The following is a 27,091-nucleotide window of genomic DNA, read 5'->3' as shown; positions in this document are numbered from 1 at the left end:
TTGCTGCATTTTCGCTGGCGGCAGCAGTGCATTTTAAGACCCAACGAGACACCTGGGTGAAAGATCGGAGCCAGCACTGGTGGGAAAACATGTTTCTTTCTGGCGCGACGCACGATTCGCGAGTGACATACTTCCGTTTGGGAGGATTATAGAGCTGACGTATGTGGCTTGAACAACCACATGCATTTACACCTGTCCAGTTTTATCTGAAATGCGTCCCAGACCACCTCCTGAAGTGGTTTGAACGATCGGATTTATATCCGTCTCGAAACCGTTTCGGCGGGCATTTAGACCTGGTCTTTTTACGATCGGATAGCTATCGGATCACAGAAAACGTATGATGTGACCAGGTGTAAAAACCCCCTTATATATATCAGTAAATGAAAATAGTTTTCTACAATTTTATTAGCATTTCTGACTACACTTGATATCGAACACAGTTGTTTTTTTATGTTGACTGCTTTTGTTACGATCAGATTTGCGCTCAAGTCTCCATCATGAAACATTTTATAACTTTAACAGAAAATATTTAAAAGATGCTAAGTTATTAAAATGTAAAAGTTGCTCAAATCTCCTGGTTACACAATTATATTTGACTGTGTAGTGTTCAGTTATAGAACTCAGATGAGGATGGGGTCAGGTTTGAATCTGGTTCTTTTCGATGTTCCTCCTCAAATGAGAAATTTTTCCACCTCTGGCTTAATCATTAGTAATAAAACTAATTAAATGTAAAATTTTATCCTTTCAATCCTGATTTTACTAAATGCTAAAAAAAGAATAAAAATGTCTTGCTCTTTTGTCAGATCCTTTATAAGTAAATCAGCAATTATTTGCAGAAAAATAAAAAGGAAGCCAAATTTAAGCTTGAGGTAAATTTGTGTTAATAATTCTAATAAATCATCTACATTTAGATACATGACGTGTTCGCAGTGTGTGTACAACCTGTATCGCATCGAGTGATGTATTCAAAATCTGAATATACACTGTCTATTTATATCCTAGCACAACGGATATGACTGCAGGAGTGTTTCCAGAGCGTGAAGCGCAAGAGTAGCACTCTAAATACGGATGTGCTTAATTGCACTCTGGTTTAATGGTTCTGATGATGAAACAAAGCAACGGGGAAAATGCATCGACATGGCACAAAGAAGCTAGTCAGGATGCTAAATGGAGCCTATGCTTCTTTCTCTCTCTCTCTCTCTCTCTCTCTCATATATATGTGTGTGTGTGTTGCTTGTTGATGTGTGAAAGACAAGACCAGACAAGACCTGGAGCTGGACTTGAGAATGATTGATCTAACATGCTTGCATTGCTAGCTCCCTTTCCAACATGACAAAAAAAATGAGTTACAAAGTCATGTCTCAGAGCCATAAACATTAATTAGAAATCAGGGGAACACCAAACAAACCTCTGTCCTAATTATTGTGCTCGCTCGACTGAGTGAAATGGGACGGCGGCTAAAGAGAATAATTCATGCCTCTTAAAGGCACTGCGAGTGCAGCACAGCGTTGGAATATAACAAATGGGATTGTTTCCCATGCACACCCTTTAAAGCATGCGCCCATGAGCCGGAAGTATACAATCGATAAAAGCAATCTTTTAAACCGTCCAATGTCTAAATCCAAATGCACGCTGGGTCACTGAAACTAGGCTAAAGATCCTGCGCTAAGAGAAATAGCGGTGCTTAGGTGCACTCATGTTCCTCAACGGAAAAATGGGACTATGCTTCTTTTATCTGTGATGCATGCTGGGAGAGGCATCGTCTGGCTACTACACAGGGAATTTACTTCAAAAGCAACTCAATACTGCATCTACTGAATCACATTATCCTAAAAAACCCACCAACAACAACAACAAAAAATAAACGCCAGGACAAAAGATATGCAAAAGCATATAACTCTGCTTCAAACTTATACTTACAGCTGTCTTCCTCTTCTGAAATGAGTTTCACCACGTAACAGGCGTAGATGAACCCAGCCAGCTGAAAACACACACACAATCATCAGTTAGAACAGCACCTGCTTTCCAAAGAAAGCTACTGAATCTTATTAACACTGAGGCAATAAGCTGCGATTTCAGCATTACGGATGTGACCCTTGACCTTGTGGAAAGCATCACACAGCCTGCATAAACTTATACCTGATCATGTGACCTCTTACATAGTATAGAAATAATATCCACGTGTAGCAGTTTATCAGTGTTGTGGACCAGACTAGATATTTTTTATTTATTAATGCATTTGCATTTCATTCATTCAATTTGTGTGAAAATGTGTGATTTCGTCATTACATGGACATAAGAATCCTTACAGTATTCACGCCTGTTAATTATTGACGAATGCTGCTTAAATAGCAGGTATGAGGGCAATGCCTGAAAAAGTGAAATTATTTTGATTCACGATTACAGTGAAAAAAAAAAATACAAAACCAAACAAATCATGGCATCAGTAAATGAGAAAAAAACTAATTTGTGATTTTTACAGAAAAAAAAAAAATTCCTAAGATTACTGCTTTAATTTACTGTACTAATTAAAAAAAACAAAGAAACAAAATGGTTTAATTTAAAAGCAGAAACAGGTAAAAATCTTGAAAACATGAACTGCATCACAGGCAACCATCAGAGAAGAAGTCTAAGATTTAATGTTGATTAAAGTTTACATTAGTTACACACTTATAGTGTGTGTGAGACACATCCTGAAGCAAGAATCGAACCTGGATCTCTGCGGTAACGTCAATCTCCAGCATTTAGCAGATCAGACCTAAATGCAGGGTCTCAGTGCGTGCACTACTTTTATTAACATAAATGAAGACTAAAATAATCTAGATAAAACATAACAAAACAAAAGAACATAACTATACATAAAAACCTGAATAAAACGGCGTCCGACGTTTCGGCTCACATATAACTTTACATCTAAAGACAAAATACTCATTTCACGTGAATCAGTGACAATGACAGGAGCAGACTTATATAAAGCAGTGCATCAAGGGAAAACAAGGGACAGGTGAGAAAGAGGGAAAACAATAGGAAAAGGGCGTGGCAGTGAACTATGAATAAACCACTTGCTAGCCCCCGGTGGTCTAGCAAGGAACTGTCAGAGAAACTCCTGACAACACTCAGGAGCACGAGTAGGATAAGTACGTTGTCTAAATTTACACGATTTTCATGAATACCAAATTTCGACACAGATCTGTTCATATCCAACATGATAAATGAGGCTCATTGCTGTTAAACCCAATGCAACTGATCTGAAAGTATTGCACCACCCCTAGAAAATGACTAATTAATAATGAGCATAAAGCTTTATTATATTCCACTCACACATCACATACTGATGCTTACAAGATAAATGATTTTCGAATGAAATTAAGATTTCTAATTCAAATGATGTTTCTGTTATGCAAAATTTTTATTCGTCAGATATTTATTTATAAAATGTGTTATAATGTAATAAAGTAATATAATAACCTAAGAATTATTCATTCATTCAGACGTTTCAAATAAGTGCTGCATTAAACCGCTTAGAGAGGAATTCAAAAAAGCTCCAAGTGAATAACGTCACCCTGAATACAGACTTCTAAGTGGCTTTGTTGCACTCCTGACGGCTTTATTTATCCATGCTAAGGGGGAAGATTAACGCTGAACTGTTTTGTTAAGATGGTATAAAGCGTCAAAGAAGTGTTTGTGTACAGCAAGGTATTTAGGGATCAGAGGAAGGTGTTGAAAAGCAGAGTTGGATAAAGAGATCAGAGGTGATGGAGAGAGGAGAGCATGTTTTTTCAGTGGGAAGAATATACAGTAGCTGGTGATGCAGCCAGAGCTTTGCATCAAAACAGAGTAACTGCTGGTTACAGTCAGACAGAGTGAAAGAGAGAGACAGACAGACAGACAGAGAGAGTGAAAGAGAGAGACAGAAAGACAGACTGAGAAAGAAACAGACATACACACAGAATGAAAAAGATAAAGACAGAAAGTGAAATAAAGAGACTGACAGAGTGGAAAAAAGAGACAGACAGACAGAGTGAAAGAAAGACAAACAGACAGACAGAGTGAAAGAGACAGGCAGACAGACAGAATGAGAGAAATACAGACAGACAGTGAAAGAGAGAGACAGACAGTGAATGAAAAAGAGTGTTTGGGTGTCTTATATCTGTATAATTTATGATCTATTGAATTTACCAAAGGGGGGCACGTTGGCTTAGTGGTTAGCACGTTCGCCTCACACCTTCAGGGTTGGTGGTTCGATTCCCGCCTCCGCCTTGTGTGTGTAGTTTGCATGTTCTCCCTGTGCCTCGGGGGTTTCCTCCGGGTACTCCGGTTTCCTCCCCCGGTCCAAAGACATGCATGGTAAGTTGATTGGCATCTCTGGAAAATTGTCCGTAGTGTGTAATTGAAAGAGAGTGTGTGTGTGTGCCCTGCGATGGGTTGGCACTCTGTCCAGGGTGTATCCTGCCTTGATGGCCAATGTCGCCTGAGATGTCGCCACAGGTTCCCCGTGACCCGAGGTAGTTCGGATAAGCGGTAGAAGATGAATGAATTTACCAACATGAGCAAAATATTTCGGTAACAGTGCAATAGTTGAGATTCTGAGTTAATGTGGCAGTTAAAATAAAATTGTGGGGCAACAGAAAAGTATCCTATCAGCCAAAGATTTTGTTCATTGATTGATCCTAAGGATGCCACAGCTATCCTGGCTCTTTGTATAAAAGGGATGGCAGACTCTTTTTCTCCTGTCAATCACAGCGACACTAGCCAATCTTGAGCATCTGTGAGCTCAGGGATTTGGAAGAGGGCAGCATGCACTGTGTTCTGTGTGTGTTACTCTGGTCTGTGATGCAGCAGTGACATGGGATGATGGGAAACCTGACCTGTAGTCTGTTACACCATACAATGAATTCTTACTCTGTGAATCCTCCCAACAGTCTTTAACAACCACTGAAATACTGCACAGCTTTAAATCATCTGTACAAACACAGCATGTATCAATGAGCACTATTGGTAATAGTAAACAGAGTATAAGGGGTAACGCATGTAGCGATGCTGCTAATCTGAAGCTTCTGTGCAGTTTACATATTTACTTTCATCTGGGGAAATGCGACTGCGTCTCCAAACCTCCAACCCCTTATCGTCTGAGTGCTTCAATTAACTACACATATGGCCGACACTTTGGGACTCCATTTCCAACACGGCTGTTAGATAAATGCGGGGCGGCAGGAAATCGGAGCGAGCGCAGATTTAAGATTCCTGCAATACCTCAAGGTCTCGGCCTCATTTACACAAAATAATGTGCTGGCTTCTCTTTCTCTCTCTCTCTTATTCTCTCTCTCGTTTTTTTCCCTCTGTGCCACTCTGCCTGGCAGCACAGCACTAACAACACACACGCAAGGAAAACAGACAGGTTGTTCACACAGGACTATAGACTGGGCACAGTACACACACACACACACACACACACACACACACACACACACACACACACACCAGTTAGAGCTAGATTATCAACTTCTCATTGTTTGGTATGATTATGAACCCAATTTGTGGACCGGAAATGTGGACCCAAGCAGGTCATCATAAAGGTAACACACACACCACACACACACAAAACGCAGAGCACAGTTCCATATAGTTGTTCCTCCAGCTGCTCTATTCCCTAATGGAAAACTAAAATTAGATTTCATGGGTGTGAATAATGCATGTAGAGGAGATTCTAAATAATGGAGGTTAAGTCCAGGAGCAATGATTGATCTCAATGCGAGTATCTTAAGCTTGCATCACACGCTTAAACCTGTCCATTCTTTACTGTCTGCAGTCCAGATTACTGGCTTAAATCTTTAATATGTTTATCTTCAAAATGCCAACCTACTTTGGAAAAGAAGCATTGTGTTAAAGCAGTGAATCCAGGTGAATCCCAGACCAGATCTCCCAGAGTGCAGCAGAAACTGATAAAACTGTACATGTGAGTGTGTGTGGGTGTGGGGCTCGTGTCAGGGTCATGATAATCAAAGTACAGTTAGTCGTACAGTGAAGGTGGAATAACACATGAGGTTTAACCTTGAAGCATCTGTATTACGTTACTGTAATGTTTCACTTTGTTAGGATTGTGTTAGGATCTCTAGCGGTGTTTAAATCTAAATAAAGGCTGTACCTTTATTTATAGCTGTATCATTATCTATAACTGTATATAAAGCTAAACCTTTGTCTATTGCTGTATATATAGATGTACTTTTATATATAGCTGTACATTTATCTATAGCTGTATCATCTATAGCTGTATATAAAACTATGTCTATACCTGTATATATAGATGTACTTTTATCTATAGCTGTATATAAAGTTATATGTTTGTCGATAGCTGTATCTATAGACTTACACAGCACAAATACAACATGAAACAAAGATGTAACTATGACATGGGGACCTGAAAACCAAAATAGGATCAGCCCGTAAAGCTCAAACATAGGGATGAGTGGCAAAAACAGAGAAAACAAGACAGGCATATATAGGGCAGAACATCAAGGTGAGCAGGAAACTGGAGAAACATCAGAAAAGTAAAACAATAAGAACGTGAAACAACAACACACGTGAGGACAATAATAACAAACAAAGCAGGCTATGATGAAACACATGGAACTGCCCCAGTTGCTCCTGACACATACATACAGTATATAACTATATCTTTATCTTTAGCTGTATTTTATCTGAACATCCCTAATCTGTACTGGGAAATAAATCTGCCTAATAAAAAGCATTCTGTCATCAATTAGAAGACACCTTGGTTGATGTGTGTAGTGCAGCAGATGATGGAATTAGCAGTGGTTTTTTTCTGAAAAATGCCAGCAAGATTTATTTTAGTCTACTTAGTTAACGCTTAACTACAAAAAAAACCCTAATGATGAAATCTGCTTCTAGTGAAAGCCCGGGCTGATTATTTGTCCATCTTTGTATACATATCCTGTATATTTCATATATAAGGAAATCTGCTTCTGATTAATTGTGGACCCAGAACATACAACAGAAAGGTGTACGTTATATACTGGGCATGTGAGTACCAATACTCTTGGTACTCACATGCATTAAGCATGAATACCCACTAAATAAAAGCTGTTAATCCTAATATTTATCTTTTAGCAGTCATGGAGCTCAGACATTCATTACTGCCTGGTTTATCACTGCGGAAAAGATTCACTGAACATGGTTGAGACTTAAATGAGAATGAGCATGCATAAAATGTATCTAGTGAGAAAGTTATTTTGTTGAATGGAAGAATAGTGTAGATGTTGGAATGTGAAACAGGAACTAGATTTGATTGCATTTGCTTTAGATAGAACAATGTTTAGAGATTCTATTTCAGGAAGTGAAGCACTACGGCTCTAATAAACAGACAGAATATAATTGAATGCATTTAAGAACTAAATTGCAAATACACTAATGTACATATCTGGGTCGTTCTCACAGATTGAACACTTGACATTCAAAATGCAAGTACTTAAATTCTCAGGATTGTATAAAACCTGTTCTGTTGACAAAACTTAACAGCATCTGTTTAAGTCTCTTTCTGTGCCTTATCTGTATATCATAGCCTGTGTTGTCTGGCTTGCATCTTTTTTCTTGTTAACACATTTAACTACAATAACAGAATTAAAAGCACATTAGAAGTAACAGTGGCATGTTATAGTCTAGAAATGGCTTTGAAAGCACATTAAGCTCATTTTGTCGAACTAATGAAACGTATTTGATTGTATGCAGCAGTGATGCATCCTTCTAGTAAACTGATGGGCCACACATACATCTGCATGTTGTGTTTACTCACTCATGATGAGCACTGCAGAAAAGAATCTCCACTCTCAATTAATAAAATTGATGCACAGTGGAAATTGAAAAGCTAAGACTGCATTATAAATAAAATTGAAGCCACCGTTTCTGAAAGGATTTTCCTTTTAATATCAGTGGCTATGAATACCAGACAAATACCAAAGTCATGGCCACGGATTATGTAACTTGAGCCCACGACTTAATGCAGTGGGGGCGGCAGAATTAATATGCATCATCCAGTTATTTGAGAAATTTTTGAACCAGAGCTATCAGAGTTTGATGTTTTGACAGTTTGTCAGATTTATTTTTGTCCTTAATTCACAGTGATGTACATGTCATATAATGTTGCAGAGCAAGTATTAATATAAATTACACACAAATAAAGGCAAATAAATACAATGGTTTGAAAAAATGTTGGCCCCCTTCCTGATTTTTTATTATTTTTTTTTTGCATGTTTGTCACATGCATGTTTGTTTCAGATCATCAAACAAATTTAAATATTAGTCAAAAATAACAAGTAAACACAACATGCAGTTGTTAAATGAAGGTTTTTATTATTAAGGGAAAACAAAATCCAAACCTACATGGCGCCATGTGCTTTCCCCCTAAACCTGGGCATGTGGTAGCCTAGTGGTTAAGGTGTTGGGCTACAAATCAGAAGGTTGCTAGCTCGATTCCAGGTCCACTAAGCTGTCACTGTTGGGTGCCTGAGCAAGGCCCTTAACCCTCAGTTGTATTAAAAAAAAAAAACATGTCAGTTATTTCTTGATTGCGAACAGGTATGGCAGTAATCAGTCCTGGAGAAATTTAACTCAGGTCTGATAAACAACAGTTATGTTTTAATAGGAAAGCAAACACTATCACACAGGGCCATGTGGGTTTGGATTTTGTTTTCCCATAATAATAAAAACCTTGATTTAAAAAATACATGTTGTGTTTAAGGGGGGCACGGTGGCTTAGTGGTTAGTATGTTCGCCTTACACCTCCAGGGTTGGGGGTTCAATTCCCGCCTCCGCCTTTTGTGTGTGGAGTTTGCATGTTCTCCCCGTGCCTCGGGGGTTTCTTCCGGGTACTCCGGTTTCCTCCTCCTGTCCAAAGATATGCATGGTAGGTTGATTGGCATCTCTGGAAAAATTGTCCATAGTGTGTGATTGCATGAGTGAATGAGAGTGTGTGTGTGCCCTGCGATGGGTTGGCACTCCGTCCAGGGTTTATCCTGCCTTGTTGCCCGATGATGCCTGAGGCTCCCCGTGACCCGAGGTAGTTCAGATAAGCGGTAGAAAATGAATGAATGAATGTTGTGTTTACTTGGGTTATCTTTGACTAATATTTAAATTTGTTTGATGATCTGAAACATCAAAGTGTCATAAATGTGCAAAAGTTGAAATGATGTCTAAAGATGATAAATTTGAAACATATCTATAAATCCCTGTAGATGATTTCCCATATGGCTGCACTTATTCTCCTACATAATCGATCATCTTGTTTTAATGTCTTTTTAGAAAACTAAAGAAAAAGGACAAACAAATGGCTTTCCCTAGGCTCTGAGCACAAATGGCTCACAGGTGGTGACCGACCACTTAAGGATTGGCTGTGTCCCATATCTCTAATGGGAATGCCTCCTACCGGTATTTCAGACAAATATAGACAGTAACGTCTGTACTATGTTAGAAAATATCTCTAGTTTGGTGAACTTTTATGTATTTTTAAATGATCACCAGGAGTTTTATTTATTTTTATACTTATTTATTGAAACTCATTTAGCAAATAATAATAATGCTTATACTTTTTTCTCCTGCTGTTTCTCTTACTTTGAACATGTCTGACTGAGTCATCTTCTATGTCCTTGACTGTTTGGTCAGATCCATCTGGGCTTCCTGGCGCTCATGCACTCCACTGGTGTACTGATTTACATGCCACCTGCTGTAAAGTCCACACAGTTCACAAGATCCAGAGTACAGGTGACTGTTCTTGTTATTAGACTACGTGACCCACAGTATTGATTATGAACATGGCACTCGGTAAAAATGTAACATTTTTGCAAGACGACCTAAAGCATTAATCCTAAGCTCTGGAATAGCAAAGCCCATTACTGAATCACTAAATGCTTTAAATGTACCAACAAATTGCAAATGTTTTCTTTTTTTTTGATTAATGATTGAGTGACTGATTCGAAGTACAGTACCAGTCACTGAGGTGTGGCCTTTATAACAGTCCCAGTGAAGGAGGTGTGGCCTTTGATACAATTCCACTAAAGAAGTCTTACAGTGACTTACATAAGTATTCACACCCTTTGAACCTATCTACCATGATACAACCTTAAGCTAAAATACACTAAATTGTGCTGACATGTCAAGAACCTACACAAAATACCCCATAATTCTGAACTGAGGTGAAAATCAATACAGCTTCCAAATAAACCCATAATTTCCTAACTATTCACTGCCAAAATGTACAGACCCTTTACTTGAATAGGCATATGATCTCCTTATACAGTAAATACCTCTGTTCCTGAAAAGCCCCTAACGTTGTGGGAGAACATATCTAAACTAACAGTGTGACCAAGGTGCTATCAAAACAAGACATGGCACAAAGTTCCAAGTGAGAAAAATGATCAGTTAACAAGTTAAGTATCATCCAGATTCAGAGAATGAAAGCAAAGGAAAGCAAAGAAACAATAGATCTAATTATCTAATACAGGGATACATACAAAACTGAGGCTAGGCCAGGCCAGTATATAGTAGGTTAGATAAATACACAGGTATCAAACAAACGCTAGATAAATAAATAGGGCATAAAACAGGTAGCTAACTACTTGAGTGACTAATTGCCTAACACAAAACAGGTGACAACTGACACACACATCAAAATAAGAGCTACACTCAAACATGCCCTAAGGTATCTGTGAGAAATGTCCAAGGTATCCGTGAGATTTAAATGTAAAGAAATAGCCCAAATTTTGAACATGCCACAGAGCATTGTTCTATGTATTATTGAAAAATGTAAGAAAAACCACACAAGTGACATCCACCAGTGAACGAATAAGAAGAGCATTAGCCAGAAAAGCAACCGTGAGGCCTGAACTCTAAAGACGCTGGAAAGATCTATATCTCATATGGGAGAAGCCTTTCACTGGATAATCACAGCCCCGATATTGAAATCCTCTTTGGAGTTTTCCAAAAGGCAAAAAAGTCAGATGGCCTTGGCCCCAAGTCCAATATAATTCAACAATGCTCAGAGAACCGCTCTTAAAGTGAAGCAGGGTGGTGGGAGCATGCTGTTGGGGAAGAGTTACCTTCGTGGTTGGGGTACTATCTTGAAAGAAGAAACCACACAAAGAAAGTAACATCAAATGAGCACTGACTGCCAAAAGACAGCGTTAACCAAATAAAGAAACTGAAGTCGGATCAGTTTAGACATTTCCACTGACTGTTTGCACGTTTCATTTCAGTGACACCTGCAGAGACGTTATTGCTAAATGACTCGAGTATAGTTGTTGCAAAGAGCCCTTTTCCGGACTAATTGAAATTAACCTGTGCTTGTCTCGACCCTGCTAGCGGGAACCAATTTTCTGCAGTGGAACTCCCTAAACCAGCTCTTCATCTGAATTAGAGGAAGTGCAGTAGAGCAAGCAAGGCCATTCAGGGCTCAGAGCAAAACCCGTTCTTTTGTTTGCCTGGTTCTATTTTTAATCACAGTAACAGGCCATCTTTTACCATATTATCAGATCCTAACATCCTGTTGTCATGTAGTCAAAGATGCAAAACACTGCGTTTGTAGAAATTCCTGTGCATGTGGTGATGCAACGATTTGAAAATGGTGCAAACAGATTCATGTTTAGATCGGTTTTAATTTCATATGAGGACTGGTCTCAGTTTTAAATAACGTATTTCTGAATAACAAATGGTCTTATATCTGATGAAATATCACAGGATAAAAAGTTTCCACTTTTGAAACTTATTGCATATGTTCAACCTGATTTGATTACTTTTTTTGATTATTTTCTTTATTCTTTGATGACTTTTCAAACGTGTACCTTTAGTGCTATTTAAAGAAAACATTCAGTGCAAAATCCAGTTGTACCCAGTTTTTCCTTTTCACATCAAATTTAGTTTATTTGCCAAGACTTGTTTTTTGTCTGATATTTCCTTCTTTAATTTTGCACCGGGGCAAGATTGAAATGGAAGTTATTTGCCACCCAAAATGTTATGTTCTCACTTCTAACAACATTGATAAACATCATTATTTTTTTTTTTTTGTAAATAACTAATTTTGCAATTAGAAATCTAATTTATACATTTATACATCATATTCCTTCCTGGTTTAAGTGTTTGGGGGTGATGCCTGGGGGCAGGATGATCCAAAATGGTGTCCATGATGCTACATCATTCAGCTACTTGAGGCATGCTAGTTCACTTCTGCAAGTCTGGTACTGTACATATTTACAGAAGGGGTTTTGTGTGAAATAGACTTCCATTACTTGTCAGCTACATTAACAAGCTGCTTCATTACATATCCCATTGTTAAAAGCGTAAAGAAATAAAAAAGGAGCCATATGCCAGATGTTAGCATCTTAATTCATTTCAATTTCTATAAATTCAATTCTATAAGTTAAAGGCTATGCAAATGTTGGTGCCAAGTTATTGACCAGAATACTTTGATATCTGAAAAATTAAACAACTATTTAGCAAAAAATAAATATTAAAATAAAAAAAAAAAAAAAAAAAAAAAAAGCTGAGGTTTTTGAGAATGAAAATGTCAAGGACCATCAGCAGTGTGAGGACAGAAGATGACGCAGTTTCTTTTTTTACCTGGTACGATTTTTGTAAAAAGGCTCCTTTTCCATAAATGTGACTCTTTCATAGCTAGTGCCTTCTTTCATGCGCTAGTTGGTGCCAGTGTAAACTTTTAGCATTGCTTGTCTGTGTTTTTAAATGGGGAGGATTTGCACTTTTGAACTTTGGTTTGGTGAAAAGTGTAAGAATTGGAGTGATCTATAATAAAAATTATGAATCCTATGTTGTATTTTTTATTTGCATTTTTTAAGCTAAGAAAGAGAAACTGTTTGCACAACAAATTTTTCCAGTGATGTGTAGTAGTGTTCAAACGTTCCAACACGTCACCTTAAGCATGAATAGAAATTATGTTCATACATAGAATTTTATCAATAACTGTTTTAATACAAACAACGATCTTTTGCACGGTCTGAAGCCCCGGTTGTGTTTCTAAAAGGACGCGATCTATAAATCAATGCTCTGTTGCGAGAGCACTTTGGCTGACAAACGGCAGAATTCCCACAGAGCAAAAAAGTGGGTAAAGGACCTCGCTTTCATCGCCACTACTTTGATTTCCAAACAGCACATCAAGCCCAATTTTCCACTTTCACATTCGAGCGGACACTTAGCCGTCAGGGGAAAATAGGCTTCTCTGTGACACGGCCGTAACGACACTCACACACAAAGAGGAGGTCTTTGTTTGGCTCTCTTACAAACACACACCAATCTGCCCGGGCTCAGAGCTCCTTTATCTAACGCACTCGTTCAATTGAGGAGTCACACTGAGATAAATCTGAAGACCGCCTTAAACTTTACACAGTTCAGACAGGAAGTGGAAAAAATAGAACACTTCGCAGATCACAGATTTCTACTGGCTCTGCCCTCCCTTGTAGTAAAAATAAATAAATAAATAAATAAAAGAGAGATTCACGGGAAACAGTTCAGATCAATACAATAGGAATTTAAGGTATAAAGAGAATGACAGTGGACTTAAAACTAAACAGCAACAGCAGAAACCATGTAACACTTGTCTCTCCTGTTTAATCTATACGAACTAGCAGTTCGTATTATAAGTCTTGTTTGTAGGACAGATAACATTTGTCTGGATTTATACTGTATGCCAAAAAAAAAACTGAATATGTGATAAGGACTGACAGAAGTGTAGTGCAGATCCAAGATATAAGCGCCTTGAATGACGCCAGGAGGCTTCCAGGAGAAGTCCATTGATGTCCATTGTTCTTAAACTAATTAAGTTTAATCAGTGCCTCATTTACTAAGACTGAACTCTGCTCGACCGTCATTCAGTTGCTAACACCTTTTTAACTAGGACTGAAATGTCCTCCTTTACTGATGACTGAGAGGTCCAGAAGGCCTCAACTCCTTAACTGGGACCGTAACAAAAGCCACACCTCTATTACTGGTACTGTAATGGAGGTCACACATCCTTCAATTGGACTTCAAAAGAAGAAACACCTTATTCACTGGGACAGTAGCAGATGCTATGCCTCCTTTCAAAAATTAGTTGGCATCTCCATCCAAAATATGTAAATTAACATAGATCGTAAATTTCCAAAAGCCCATGTACAGACACACACTCACACACACACACACCCTTAACTGAATACACAGCTTAGAAATTCTTACAATGGCCCATGTTGAGTGATATTGCTGTCTCTTGCTGAAGCACTTACAAGTTTGAGTTTAATTCAGCAGCAGCTAATCTGTATTGGCTTGTGTGGCGACGCGTTTCCTTCACTTGATAATAATTCATTATGCAGCCCTTAGCTCTCGCCTTTGGATTGATCGGCCACGGGAAAAGCCGAGTCATCCAGCTAATAGCATAATTGCTCTTTGTTTGCTGTAATGCATTCAGGCACTACATTGATCTGCCCCAAAAATACAGGTCAAATCACTACTTTGCATGTAGGACTGTGTTGAAGTGAATAAAAACAGTCACAGAACATACTTATTTCTTATCTGCTGAGATTGGGATATCTGTAATGTAGATCTATCACTGATACAAAAATACTGTATGTAACTGTAACAGATTAAAATTGTAATATTAAAACCACCAAAAGGAATAAGGTGCCACAGTGGGTAGCATTATCCCTAAAAGCTCCGATACTGATCCTGAACTCAGACTACTCTAACTCAGATCTCTAGTTTCCTTCTATTTCACATAAACATGCCAGTAAGTGAATTGGTTATGATAACTTGCCCACAGGTGCGAATACATGTGGTGCATGGTGTCAGGAATCCCATATCATACCCAATGTTCCGAAAAGAGACTTCAGAGTGAGTCCTTGGAAATATTTAAATAAAATGCAACATACACAGGGAAGAAGCCATAAAATCAGTAGCTCAGAAAGTACTTTTTACACTGTTTACATGCTCTATGGTGTTACAAATTTAAAGTTACAAATACAGGATTCCCAGCCTTTATGAACACAGCATTATACCATTATATAAACTATTTTTAGGCTCAATAATCATTATCTTTGAGAAGATATAAGACAGGTTAGCTCTATTTGATGCACATCTCACTATGTTCTAATGATTAAATGGTTTCCTAGCGTCCTGTTTCTCATTAGCTATTAAAAAAAATATATAAAAAAAGTGATGAACATAAAAATAGATCAGGCTGAAGCAGAAGTTGGGGTCAAAATTTGGTTGGGGCAGAACTTGGGTGATAATTGCTTCCATGACCTCCTCCAGACCTCGGCGCAGTGAAGGCCGTTTCAGAACACATCAGGGAGCTTTTCTCCCACAGCGCAGGTCAGTTTGAGAAATACAGCACCATACAAGCAGATTTGAAGGTGGCAGCTGTGGGAGATGAAGAGGACGACATGAGACGAGTGATATAATACAGGAGAATAGCACGTTAAAGTGACGCTTGCTGCTGGTATAAGCAAAGTGTGTTTACTCTCTGTGTCAGTGTGAATATCCTTTATCTAATGCCTTTCTGAACCAGGGCTAGCAGTGAGCAAAGCAGTATTATGACACACACGCACACACGCGCGCTGCTTGCAAATATTTTATACACTGTAAGGGCTCATTGTTTTGCAAAGCAGAGATCTGGAATAATATCTGGTTTATCATAATTCACAGAGGAAAATTGAAGCCTCTCGTCCTATAACCATAACAGACTGGTGTTTGGTCTCAGTGTGACAGCAGGAGGCTTTAAAGATTCATCAACCCAAATCAATATTTACAGTGTGCCTGCACTAATTCACTACAGGGTGTTTGGCAATTGTGACTGAAAGGATCGGGACTCTGTGTATTGATAAATACTACATTTACATATCCTGCTCTTTTTTACCAAGTACAGAGGCCACTCCTTCTTGGGATTGAGACACAGAGGCAATGCCCTCTTCATGGAATTGAGAGACAAAAGCAATGCCCTCTTCATGGGATTAAGACACAGAGGCAATGCCCTCTTCGTGGGATTAAGACACAGAGGCAATGCCCTCTTCATGGGATTGAGAGACAGAGGCAATGCCCTCTTCATGGGATTAAGACACAGAGGCAATGCCCTCTTCATGGGATTGAGAGACAGAGGCAATGCCCTCTTCATGGGATTAAGACACAGAGGCAATGCCCTCTTCATGGGATTGAGAGACAGAGGCAATGCCTTCTTTATGGGATTGAGACACAGAGGCAATGCCTTCTTCATGGGATTGAGAGACAGAGGCAATGCCTACTTTATGGGATTGAGACACAGATGCCACACCTTCTTCATTGAAATGAGACACAAAGGCCTGAGGGACAGAGATCATGTCTTTTTCTCTGGGGTTGACGCAACAGATGTCATGTCTACCTTGTTTACTGGAGTGCATTCCTGGGATTGTTATAGAAGGTTTGAGCCTTTTTCACTGGGATTGAGGCACAGATGCCACACTTTTTACATGATATTAAGGCAAAGATGCCATTCTGTCTTTATAAAATTAAGTCACAGAGGCCACGGCATCATCACTAGCACTGAGGCACAGAGACCACGCCTTGTATATCGGATTGAGGAACATAGGCAATTTTATCTTAATAGGATTAAGGCACACAATCATGGAATTGAGGTACAGAGGCCATGACTTTGTCAATAGTATTGAGGCACTGAGGCCAGCCCTTCTACATGGGAATGAATTCCATCTTCATGAGCTTGATGCACAGAGGACACATGGTCATGTGATTGAGGCCTATAGGCCACTCCTTCTTCACTAACATTGCTCCACAGAAACCACCCCTTTGATATTACCCATTTAGACAAAAAAGGCCACACTTCAAGTACTAAAATAGACATATTCCATCAAAATGGCTCTATTTTGGCTCATACAGTAAGTGCTTTAAATGTATTTTTTACATTTAAAAAATGTAAAGAGATATTCAACGAGAGATATTCAACCAATAACACAGAAGTCACATATGTACAATGCAGTGGTACAATGGTACAATACGTACAATTTACAAGGGTTTGAGTCAAGACAGACTGTGTGTGTGTGGTGTGTGTGTGCATGCATACATGTGAGTATATGGAATGGAGCATGGTCTGCCATGCTACAATATTTACTCATTCATGCAGAAAATAAAGGATGAAAGGATGAAAGAAAGTACTATCTCTCTCTCTCACTTGTTTGGCATCTCTGTATATCTTTTAACCGCCTCATGCTCTTTGTCTCTCGCTCAAACTGTCACCTCCTCTGTCTCGTTCTCTCTTTTTCTCTTTCTCCTCAAACCCCCTCTCTCCACCTCATTCACTCTCCTCTTTGTATGTATATCCATCTCACTCATCCATGCCCCCTCCATTTAGCTCACTGTATTATGCACTCTCTTTTTTCCTGAGCCCCGCTTAGAGCTGCCTCAGCAGTCCGGCAGCACTGATTACTCCAGCGGCTCGGGTGATTAAAGCCTGGAAAGAATAAGCCGCTCCCGTCTGATGGCGCTTGCGAAATACAGTAGAGACTGCTGTGCTCCCTGATCCCCTCCCCAGTCTGATAATATCAACCTTACTGTCAATCACTTTTTTCTCCTATCCTTTTTTACTGCCCACTAGAGATCAGAGACGTCTACCAACAGATGCATGATACCAAAAGAAACTAAAGATTATGGCCTGGAGTTGATGTTTGTGGATGACGACTCTCCTGTTGGACTGAAATCCGCTCTGCATGACTCATCTTCGTACTTGCTCCAGTGCAATTAGTGTAGGACTGTAATTGGCTCTGACCATGGCTCTACATGCTCAGCTGTAGGGAATGACTTGTAATGAGGCAAGCGGACTCTCTTTCCCATGGTGCAGGCCTTGTCAAAACAGAACCCTTTCCTTTGTCTTGTGTTTGGCACATGCTAGTCAGTGAGTGACAGCTTGAGAAATTGTATCTCATACACACCACTGACAATTATTTATTTATTTATTTACAGAGAATGATTAATGAAGCACAGGAGAGGTGGCATAGTTAAAATTAAATATCAATAGCAAATGAACACTTTTTGCCATGACAAACTATATTTTGGTCTAAAAAGCTGATAATTGTGGCCAGGAAACTCCTTCACAATGAGAGTAAACAAGAAATAACTTAGAATAAGTAATTTACTGTAGTTAATAATTAATTTTCTTTACAAAATTGTTTCCCCATTGAAAAATAATTACATTTAGAAGCTTTTCTAAATGGAGCAGAACATTTTAGTAGTCTAATTAGAAACTTTTAAAAGCACTTTCTAACCTATTCGTCTATTTGCTGTGAGTGAAACTGAGGGTAGGATAGATGGTTTTGGATCATTTGCTATGTATTTTGTGTACTTTGGCCTCACAGTGTATGTAATTTAAAGGGAACAAAAAGCAAAGAATAGTTTCACTCATGGGTGAGAAATCATGGTTAGGGAGAATGATAAATAAAAGATATCCAATTGCCAATGCCCAAGTACAGACACCATTAAAATCTAAATACATGATTAATTAATTACAGAACTAGCTTCTCTTTGATGCCAAGAGTGTGCTTCATTCTTGGGGTAGTGGTAGCCTACTGGTTAAGTGGTTAATTGTCAAATACAAAAAAACACAAACAAGTTTGAGGTGTGTATTTGTAGTAAGCCAGTGTCTGGAGAAAATGGGCCATGTGCAGTAGTGTACCAGGGGAATGGCTGGGGATGTAACCTCTTCGTAATCAGAACCAGCCATAGATGGATGGTTGGATGGATGAATGGGCAGATAGACAGAAAGTTACACAAACAAAGGAAAAGTATGTGTATACTGCTGATATAATAAAGCTGTTTTTTCCCATTGGTCATCTGACAGGTCTGGAGGTGAGTGTGTTACATGCTATAGGGTTCTATGAAATAGAGTTCATATTTCCTGACAGAGAGAGTAGACACGAGAATCACCAACATAAGCTTAACATAAGCTGTAGCTAAAAATGCGAGGTCCTAAAATAATTTGTATGTCTTATGTTATGTGATATAATTATATAATAAAAATGCTGTGGATTGTGAGCTCTAAAATATTTTTTTTGCTGTTTTATTTTGCAGCATATTAACAAAGTTAGATGGATGAACTGATGGATGGATGGATGGAGAGCGTTATATGGCTGTGGTTTTTAGTAATAAATTGTGGAATGGAGTTACAACCATTAAAATTGTTTTAGTTAATAGATATTTGTAACATTTCTTCTTTTAGCTGAAAGGCTCTCTCTCTCTCTCTCTCTCTCTCTCTCCTGCTCTCTTAATGTTCAGTCTTGCTGTGATTATTTCATACAAATTGCCTTAGTATTTGTCTTTTCCCTTCAACAGGGGAAACATTTTCCCTCAGAGATCTCTTTGTAGATGTCCATCTCTTCATTTTCTTATCGCCGCTGCACATAGCCCTGAAATAAATGACGACTGCCTGGATTGGGGAGGTGATGAAATAAATGTGGTCTCTGAACCAATTGCGACATGTACGATGGAAAAAGCATGAAAGGAGCACAGTGGAGGAAATGAAGCGAGGGGAGCGAGGTGCTGTTTACATGCTGCAGATGAGGCAAATCCGGCCACTCGATAAGCACTACACATCTGAGTAAAAACCAGCAAAGCGGGGCGATTAATAAAGTAAATATGATACATTTTGGCATGGAGGGGGGGTAAAGAGAAAAAGCTCTTACTGAACACGACCCAGACTTTCATCTGCCGCCTAATGGACCCCAGACTAAGCTTTCCTCCAAACAATTACATCAGCACAATCAAGGCACACTACGACATACTGTAATTAAACAAGGCCTGATGGATTACGAGTGTCATTTAAAACGCACTCAGAAGCTCATCAGTAGAGCCGGACTATAATAGGCTCATTCATTAGGGTGCTCTCGGCCAACTGTGGCTCATGGCAGCCTATCGAGAGCATCTCACGCTGGAGAGGTTGTGTGTCTGTGTGTGCGTGTCTGTGTGTGTGTAATGCCTGGCAGAGCTGAGGCATTAAGGTGGGCATGCTGGAAGCCAGCATACGAACACGAAAGATATGCTCTGACAGTATTTGTAACTAGGTGAGGTTTCAACTTAGCATACAGCATGCTAAGCAGCTGTGGCAGCTCACAGATGCCATACCCAACAAGGATAACCATGAAAAAAATGCCAGTGCTCATGTGGCTGAGAATATTTCTACTTTAATAACATACTGCATGATATAGCTATGCTTTTGGAATCAAGATTGGCAAAGCTTCTCTTAAGAGGTAGGTTTCCAACACCCTGGTATTGAAGTACTCAGTGTTTTACCTCTCATTTTACACTGATTCAACTAATCAACTGATTAACAATCCTTTCTGAGTTTGAATCAGGTAAACACACTAAATGTGTGGTAAAACACACATGCTGAACATGGGATACTCTGGTTAGCGGTTTGGGAACCTGTGTAATATGGTATTAAATGATAAAAAGGTTATTTGATTGGCCTTTAAATGAAAATGAAATTTCAATGATTTTTAGGTTCTGCTCATATTCTCTTATCCCAGTTAAATAAAATGTCTGCTCACAAAAAGAACTTGGGTCTCTGACAGACCCTGGACAAAACATTAAACTGGAGACAAAGGAAGTGATGCAAAGGTCCAACCTATCAGGACAAGCAAGGGTTCCTTCTTGCTTGTCAGTTGAAAAAGATCTCAATTTCATGCCAACGTTCAAGCTCTATACTGTAGTTTGGCTTTGGAGCGATAAGTTAATGGAGGGACTCTGTTTGTCCAGAGGTGAATTTGAGCCACTTAAAACCAGCTAATATCTGGGCATTCTCTGATAGCCAGGATCTTAATGGATGTTTTGTCTGAGTATGATGGACACAGCTCATTTGATGGTGCATCCGGCCATGCTAAGCTTTCCTCACCCCCCCTGTAGAGATGTGACAGTGCATGTCTGCCAAAGCATTCTCCTTTCCTCTCAGTGTGAAGGAGAAATCTGCCCAAGGAGAGGTCTCAGTGTCTGAGGACCAGATCTGAGCTGGCAACTTGGCAAAAAATAAACAATGCTTTTCTCATGGGCGCATCGATTGTACCCAAAATTTGCAGTATTACAGTCCATTTGGGCTTTGATTTCAACGGCCAGAATAATACTCAAGGACAGTGGACTACCTCCTCCTTTCTGCAAAATTACATCAATATAATAGGTTCAGGATGTGGACACTGGTGCGTAGCAACACACTGGACCTCACAAGCTCATGGGGCAAGAGGTGAGAGAAAGAGAGAGCGCATTAATCACTGAGCAGCAGCATTAACTTGTCATCTCACCATCTCCTGGGCGGATTTCTCTGGGCAATCTTACAATGCCCTACTCAGACAGCCTGAACATGAGCTTTGTATTCTTCTGAAATAAATTAACACATTTTCCTTGGCTAATGACTGTTGAAGCTGGCAGGAAGAACGGTGAGTGCACATGGGTTAATGCAGACAGGAATGGCTCGGGATTTCATCACTCTGCGCTTTTCAGAAAAAACCCCAGTGAATACTGAGGCATCTGCTCCTTTAACAGAATGCCACACATTTTCAGCCAGAATGATACAAATGGCATACAACATTTGGCATAAAAAATATGACAATCCATCCAGATAGGCAGACCGGAATCGGAATCCCTTTCAAAAGTAAGACAGTAGGGAAACCTGGCCTCTTGGGTATTAATCATGAAGGTGAGTGTTAAGTGGAAGAGATCATCATCTTCCTCTCACTGCATAAGTGGTACTACTGTAGTGACACAGTAGGCACAAACAACAAATAAGGGAGCCTGGTGTCAGCATAAGAATTACCTTGTTATTTGATTAATAAAAAAAAAATCTTCATAAAAAGAGAAAAGAGAATGGCAAGATTATTGCAAAAGAAAAAAATCATCAGATCATCCACAGATTCATATATCAGCTCACTCTGTGAGCTCGCCATTATCGTGCGGCTCTATTTAATTACTTTCAGACCGATGCTTCCTTACGGCGTAATGATGCATGCAGTCTTACTAATGTCTGAGCAGTGTGGAAATGAATGACTTAGGACTGAGCATCCATTTCTGGTCCGGAAGAAACCTCATTAAGCAAAAGGTGCTACTCAGGCTGAAAAAAAAAACATGGCCTCCACCTTGGCTGACTAGCAGCTAACTGAAACACTGCAAACAGGAAAATGGCTAACTGTGTTTCCCGCATGTCTTTTCTGTAAATTTCATAATTACCCGTCTGTGTTTTAGCAGCAGGGGAGGAAGAGTTTAAGCTGCATTGCTTTGCTTCACATAAAAAAAAGGACGCGGTACTTCCGTCTCTTTATCACTGCATCGAATTAACCTTGAAGGTCAGATTCATTAATAAAAAATGAGATAAGAAATTACATCTTGGGCACTTTGCATGCTGTGACATGCCTGGTGCTTAGCAAAAAGAGATGACAAGCAAAAATGCAGATAAATTGTGGGCTTGGAGCAGAGATCAAGAAAGATAGATAAATTGCCTCAGCAGTTTACCAATCAAACAGTCAGTCATTCATTGTGTGAAAAAGATAACAAACGGATTCTTTGTTTCAGTGCCATTTCTGGTAAAAAAAAACAAAGAAAATCCATGCCTGTGTGAGCTCGAGGGTGGAGAGTGACAGCACTGCCTGTGCATCCAGACAGCGATGAAGCTCTTACTGTTCCTTCCCATTTAATCAGGAAGTGACTGAAATAAGGAAGAGATGCATCACAAGGCATGGAGATTGGGACACCACATGTACCGCTGTCCAATTATGAGACTGCTCTTCAACTTTTGTCGCTGAACAAACTGCTTCCAGGCAAGCTCGTTTTAATGGGTTTAGGAAGACACTAGGAAAATTCTTTCGGAAATCTTACATCCTCAGCCAGACAAGCTAAAGTGAAGACACATGCTGGATCAAGAGTGCTGAAAATTGGAGCACTCAAGGTGAAAGTGTCACTAGGGAGCAGACGCTGGATGGATAAATGTCCATTTTGTCTTGGCTGATTCGTTTGATCCGAGTCTAGACCTCTCTATACCTCATGGATTTTGCAGCTTAAAAACCCACCTGATTCCATTTATCACATAATTATTAACCTTTATACAATTGAAGTCCCCAAATTCCCAGGATTTTTAATCACAACTATTCTATTTATATTTATATTTATATTTTGCTAGATTTGTTAGCCTTTATTCAAAATTCAAAAATTCAAAACATTCAAAATTGTGTTTAAATGTGATATTGAAAGCAATTAAAAACATTTATGTGCATATATGGAGATAAAGGCAGATAGATGTAAACTAAAATCAGCTAAATTCAAAATGTCGGTCCAACGTCAGGAAAACAGAGCAAAATAAAGGGCAGATACTGAAAGTAAATAATCAGGAAAAACTCCGGGTTGTTGATTGGACGATTGGGGTTCAAGCCCAAGCTGGCAATGTTGGAATAAAGTTTTATTACAAAATAAAGACTTCTTCTTCTAACTTCCAGGTCACAAATTGGTGTATAGCCTTCTCAAGTACCATTTTCTTTCTACCTTTAAGTAAGTTAATATCATTACTGGCTGTAAATAATAATTTAGTTAGTATACAGACATAGTAATTGGTTAAATCTCTAAAACTGACCATACTAATCACTATCATTAGTTTGGTGAATGTTTCAATTTCGCTACAATCGATCAGAACCAGTGGCCACTCAGGCCTTTCAGTATGAATGTGAGGTTAAAATAGCTTTCTGTAAGATTCACCATTTTGTGTAAATGTTAGAGAGCTCTGTGCGTGAAAATCCCAAGAGATCAGCATTTTCAAAAAATACTCAAACCAGCCCATCTGGCAACCTGGTCAAAGTCACAGAGATCAGACTCTATCTTTATGTTCTTCATGTTCATGTTTGATGTGAACATTTTTTAATGCATTGTGCTGCTGCCATTTGATTGCCTGATTAGTGAACTCAAATACAGATCTTTTAAGCATTCATTTAAATACAGATACAAATAGTGGCACATTGCAGCCATAACATCCCGACATCTGAAAACATCTTGAATATTAAGATGCTCTGAGTTCGTTTTGAAAATTGAGATCTGGAGGCTTCCGAAGACGTGCATAAATAATGCAGTGTTTCTACATGAATGTGCTCTCATCATGAAATAGTTGTTTGTGATTAAATGAGATCAACACACACACACACACACACACACACACACACACACACACACAAACACACACACACAAACACACACACACACACACACACACACACATACACACACAAAGAAAATGAGCTTCATCAAGATGTGTTGCAAGTGCATATTAAAATAATTTCCCAAACTGTAATCAGAAAATAATCCCAACAAGAAAAATTGCACCACAGACAGAGATAAAAACCTTGACGACATTGTTCATGTCCTTGAAACACGATCAAACATATTTTCTTTTAAAACCATGAAAGAAATCATGAAATAATTCCACACGGTCTACATTTTCACTGGTGATCTGCGACACCGAAAGCACGAGAAACAAATATTGTTTTTTAACCTTAGCATTATCTGTAAAGTGTAACTGTAATAGTGTTTGTGTATTTTACCTTGGACTGTTTGACTATGATTTCAGAATATTCCTTTGGACTGTTTGCTGAGTTTTTCCTCTCTATGCTTGTTCCAGTATTTTTGAACTGTTGGTTTGGTTTGGGTTTTGGTGTGGGTGCACTTTTGTGACCGAACACTTTGTGATTATTTGAATGTTGTGTGCAGGTATAGTGCAGAACATGTGTGATACCTATATGTGCTGTGCCAAAAAAAAGATGAAGTCTGGTAGCAGCAATATGTATTGAATAGTCATGTCTGGAAAAAGTCTAGATTCATATGTTGATTGGTTCATCTCCTGATTTTACTTAATGGCAAAAATAAGACTGCTCCTTCTGGCATATGCTTTGAGTGATAACTCGCACTGCAGTATTGGGCTTTTAAAATGCAGAGCTTCTCAGTAAAATCCATGAAGCTTGTCAGGTCTGTATTTCAAAGCAAACTTAATTCAATCATTGTATTATCGATCCTGCACATGGGTGTACGAATGCTCACGCTGAGAAGACTAAACTTTATTAAAGGTACAATAACTCCAGCCATTACCTTCATGATGTTCTGCCTTATTACCAATTTGAAACGCACTGAGCACACCTTTGATCTGCAAGCAGGTGCTTAAGCATTTGATGTCCAAGGTCTATGTATGGAACAGAACCTGAAATGTGGACAGCTGGGGTTTTTTTTTTCGCACCATCTGGCACATATTTAATGCTGTTAAAATGCATCTTTGAGCCTAGATATCTGGACTGTAGTAAAAGTCAAGCAATCTTCTAGTATTCAGTATATTTAAAGAATTATTATAGCACAAATGTAATCATGTTCATCTTATTCAAGCCACTGCAAGTTATTTTGGCTCATATGTTGGAAGGTGAACATCACTGAAAATAAATGAATTTATTTTAGAATTATTCTGTTAGTGGCTTGAAATTGAGTTAAGCAACCGGAGAAAAATATCCATACAGAAAATCGCAATAATGAGAGATTTGTTTCACAAATGAATGTCACAAAGGGCAGCATTTTACTTGTGTTTCTTTGATACGTCTTTGCCATTTTATTTTTGTATTCTTTGCATTATTGGCTTCATTGTCTAGACAGATTTATACCTGCAACAATTTCCTTAACATTACTTCCCATGTAATATGTGAACACAAGTATGACCCAATTCACGTATAGTCTCAGAAAAGCTTCAGATCTTCATGGCATGGATTCTGAAATGTTTAGCTCCATGTTGACATGATTGCATTGCAGCTTGACATGACACTTGTGACATGGCACATTATCATGCTAGAATTAGTCATTAGAAGCAATTCATGTGGTTAACAACAGTCATCAGATAAGATAAGCTGTGGCATTCCAGCGATGCTTGACTGGTGGCTCAATATGAACTATAAGAATACACTATTCCCCACACTATTACACCACCTCCACCAGTATGAACTCTTCCCGAACATGCTTCTGAACTCAAGGCGGGTTTGAAGATTGGTTCCAATCAGCTGCAGTAGAAAGAAAGATTCTTCAGATCAGGTGACATTTTTCCAAATCTTCAACTCTCAGTGAGCCTCAGATTGCTTTTCTTGTCTGACCGGACTTGAACCTGATGTGTTCTTCTGCTTTGTAGTTCACTCTCCTCAAGGTCTGACATGTTATACATTACGAGATGCTTTTCTGCTCAACACAGTTACTTGAGTAGTTATTTGAATTACCTTAACCTTTCTGTCAGCTCGAACCAGTCTGGCCATTTTTATTTCTACCTGAACAATACCTCAAGCTCTTGGTCTGTATCTGCATGAATCTACGCACATAGGTAAGTGGATTTACTAACCTACTGGATTGAAGACTAAAAAGTTTAGTCTGCCATTTTGTTTGAACTGTTTTGCTCTTAGAAGGTGTTTTTTAAGTGTCCACAAAAAAAAAAAACATAACAAAAACTACTGAGAAAAATATACTTCAATGGATAGATAAAATGCTGCACTCACGGTGTGACCTTCAAAAATTAAAATTCAAAAGTGTTAGTTGTTTATACACCACAATGTTTAACACTATTTGTGTTAGCAGCTGGATAAAACATTGTGTCACAATATCCTGACAAATGCTTAGCGTAGACGGTAGCATCTTTTCTCACATTCAGCACCGGAGGAGTGAACACGCAAGCTTCAGCATGATCATTTGCACAGTGCAAATACACAGATCTGTTTTATAAACACATTCCCTAATTACATGGCATACATTAAGCCGTTCTGAAAGATCTCGGCACTGGCGTACACACACACACACACACACACACAGCCAACTGGGAGCCCCAGGTTAGTAATTACAAGGAAAGGCTGAGAGTTAAGGATGCACTGGGGATACTGCATCGTCTTTCACCTGAGAGTATAAGCCCACACACACACATACAATGCTGCAGGAGAACACAGGCTGTGAATACTCTACGAGGAAAGAGCGGCACTTCCTGCAGTCCCAGGAGTGGAGCGCTGCAAAGCCACTAAAAGCTCCCAACAGG

The 27,091-nt window shown here is 39.0% G+C and overlaps 1 protein-coding gene across 3 annotated transcripts in view; it reads right to left on the bottom strand.

Annotated features, from left to right (window-relative positions):
• Positions 1–27,091, bottom strand: part of nkain2 (sodium/potassium transporting ATPase interacting 2) — a 193,055-nt gene that overhangs the window by 13,956 nt on the left and 152,008 nt on the right. For all 3 annotated transcript variants that reach the window (XM_060864968.1, XM_060864967.1, XM_060864969.1), the window contains one exon: positions 1,921–1,981. In XM_060864968.1, coding sequence (XP_060720951.1) covers positions 1,921–1,981 — 61 coding nt within the window. The remainder of the gene's footprint in view (positions 1–1,920; positions 1,982–27,091) is intronic.

This window comes from Tachysurus vachellii, chromosome 3 (genome assembly GCF_030014155.1).
Source record: "Tachysurus vachellii isolate PV-2020 chromosome 3, HZAU_Pvac_v1, whole genome shotgun sequence".
NCBI lineage: Eukaryota > Metazoa > Chordata > Actinopteri > Siluriformes > Bagridae > Tachysurus > Tachysurus vachellii.
The sequence above is the reverse complement of the archived record's forward strand: the minus strand, read 5'-3'. Positions and strand labels throughout refer to the sequence as shown.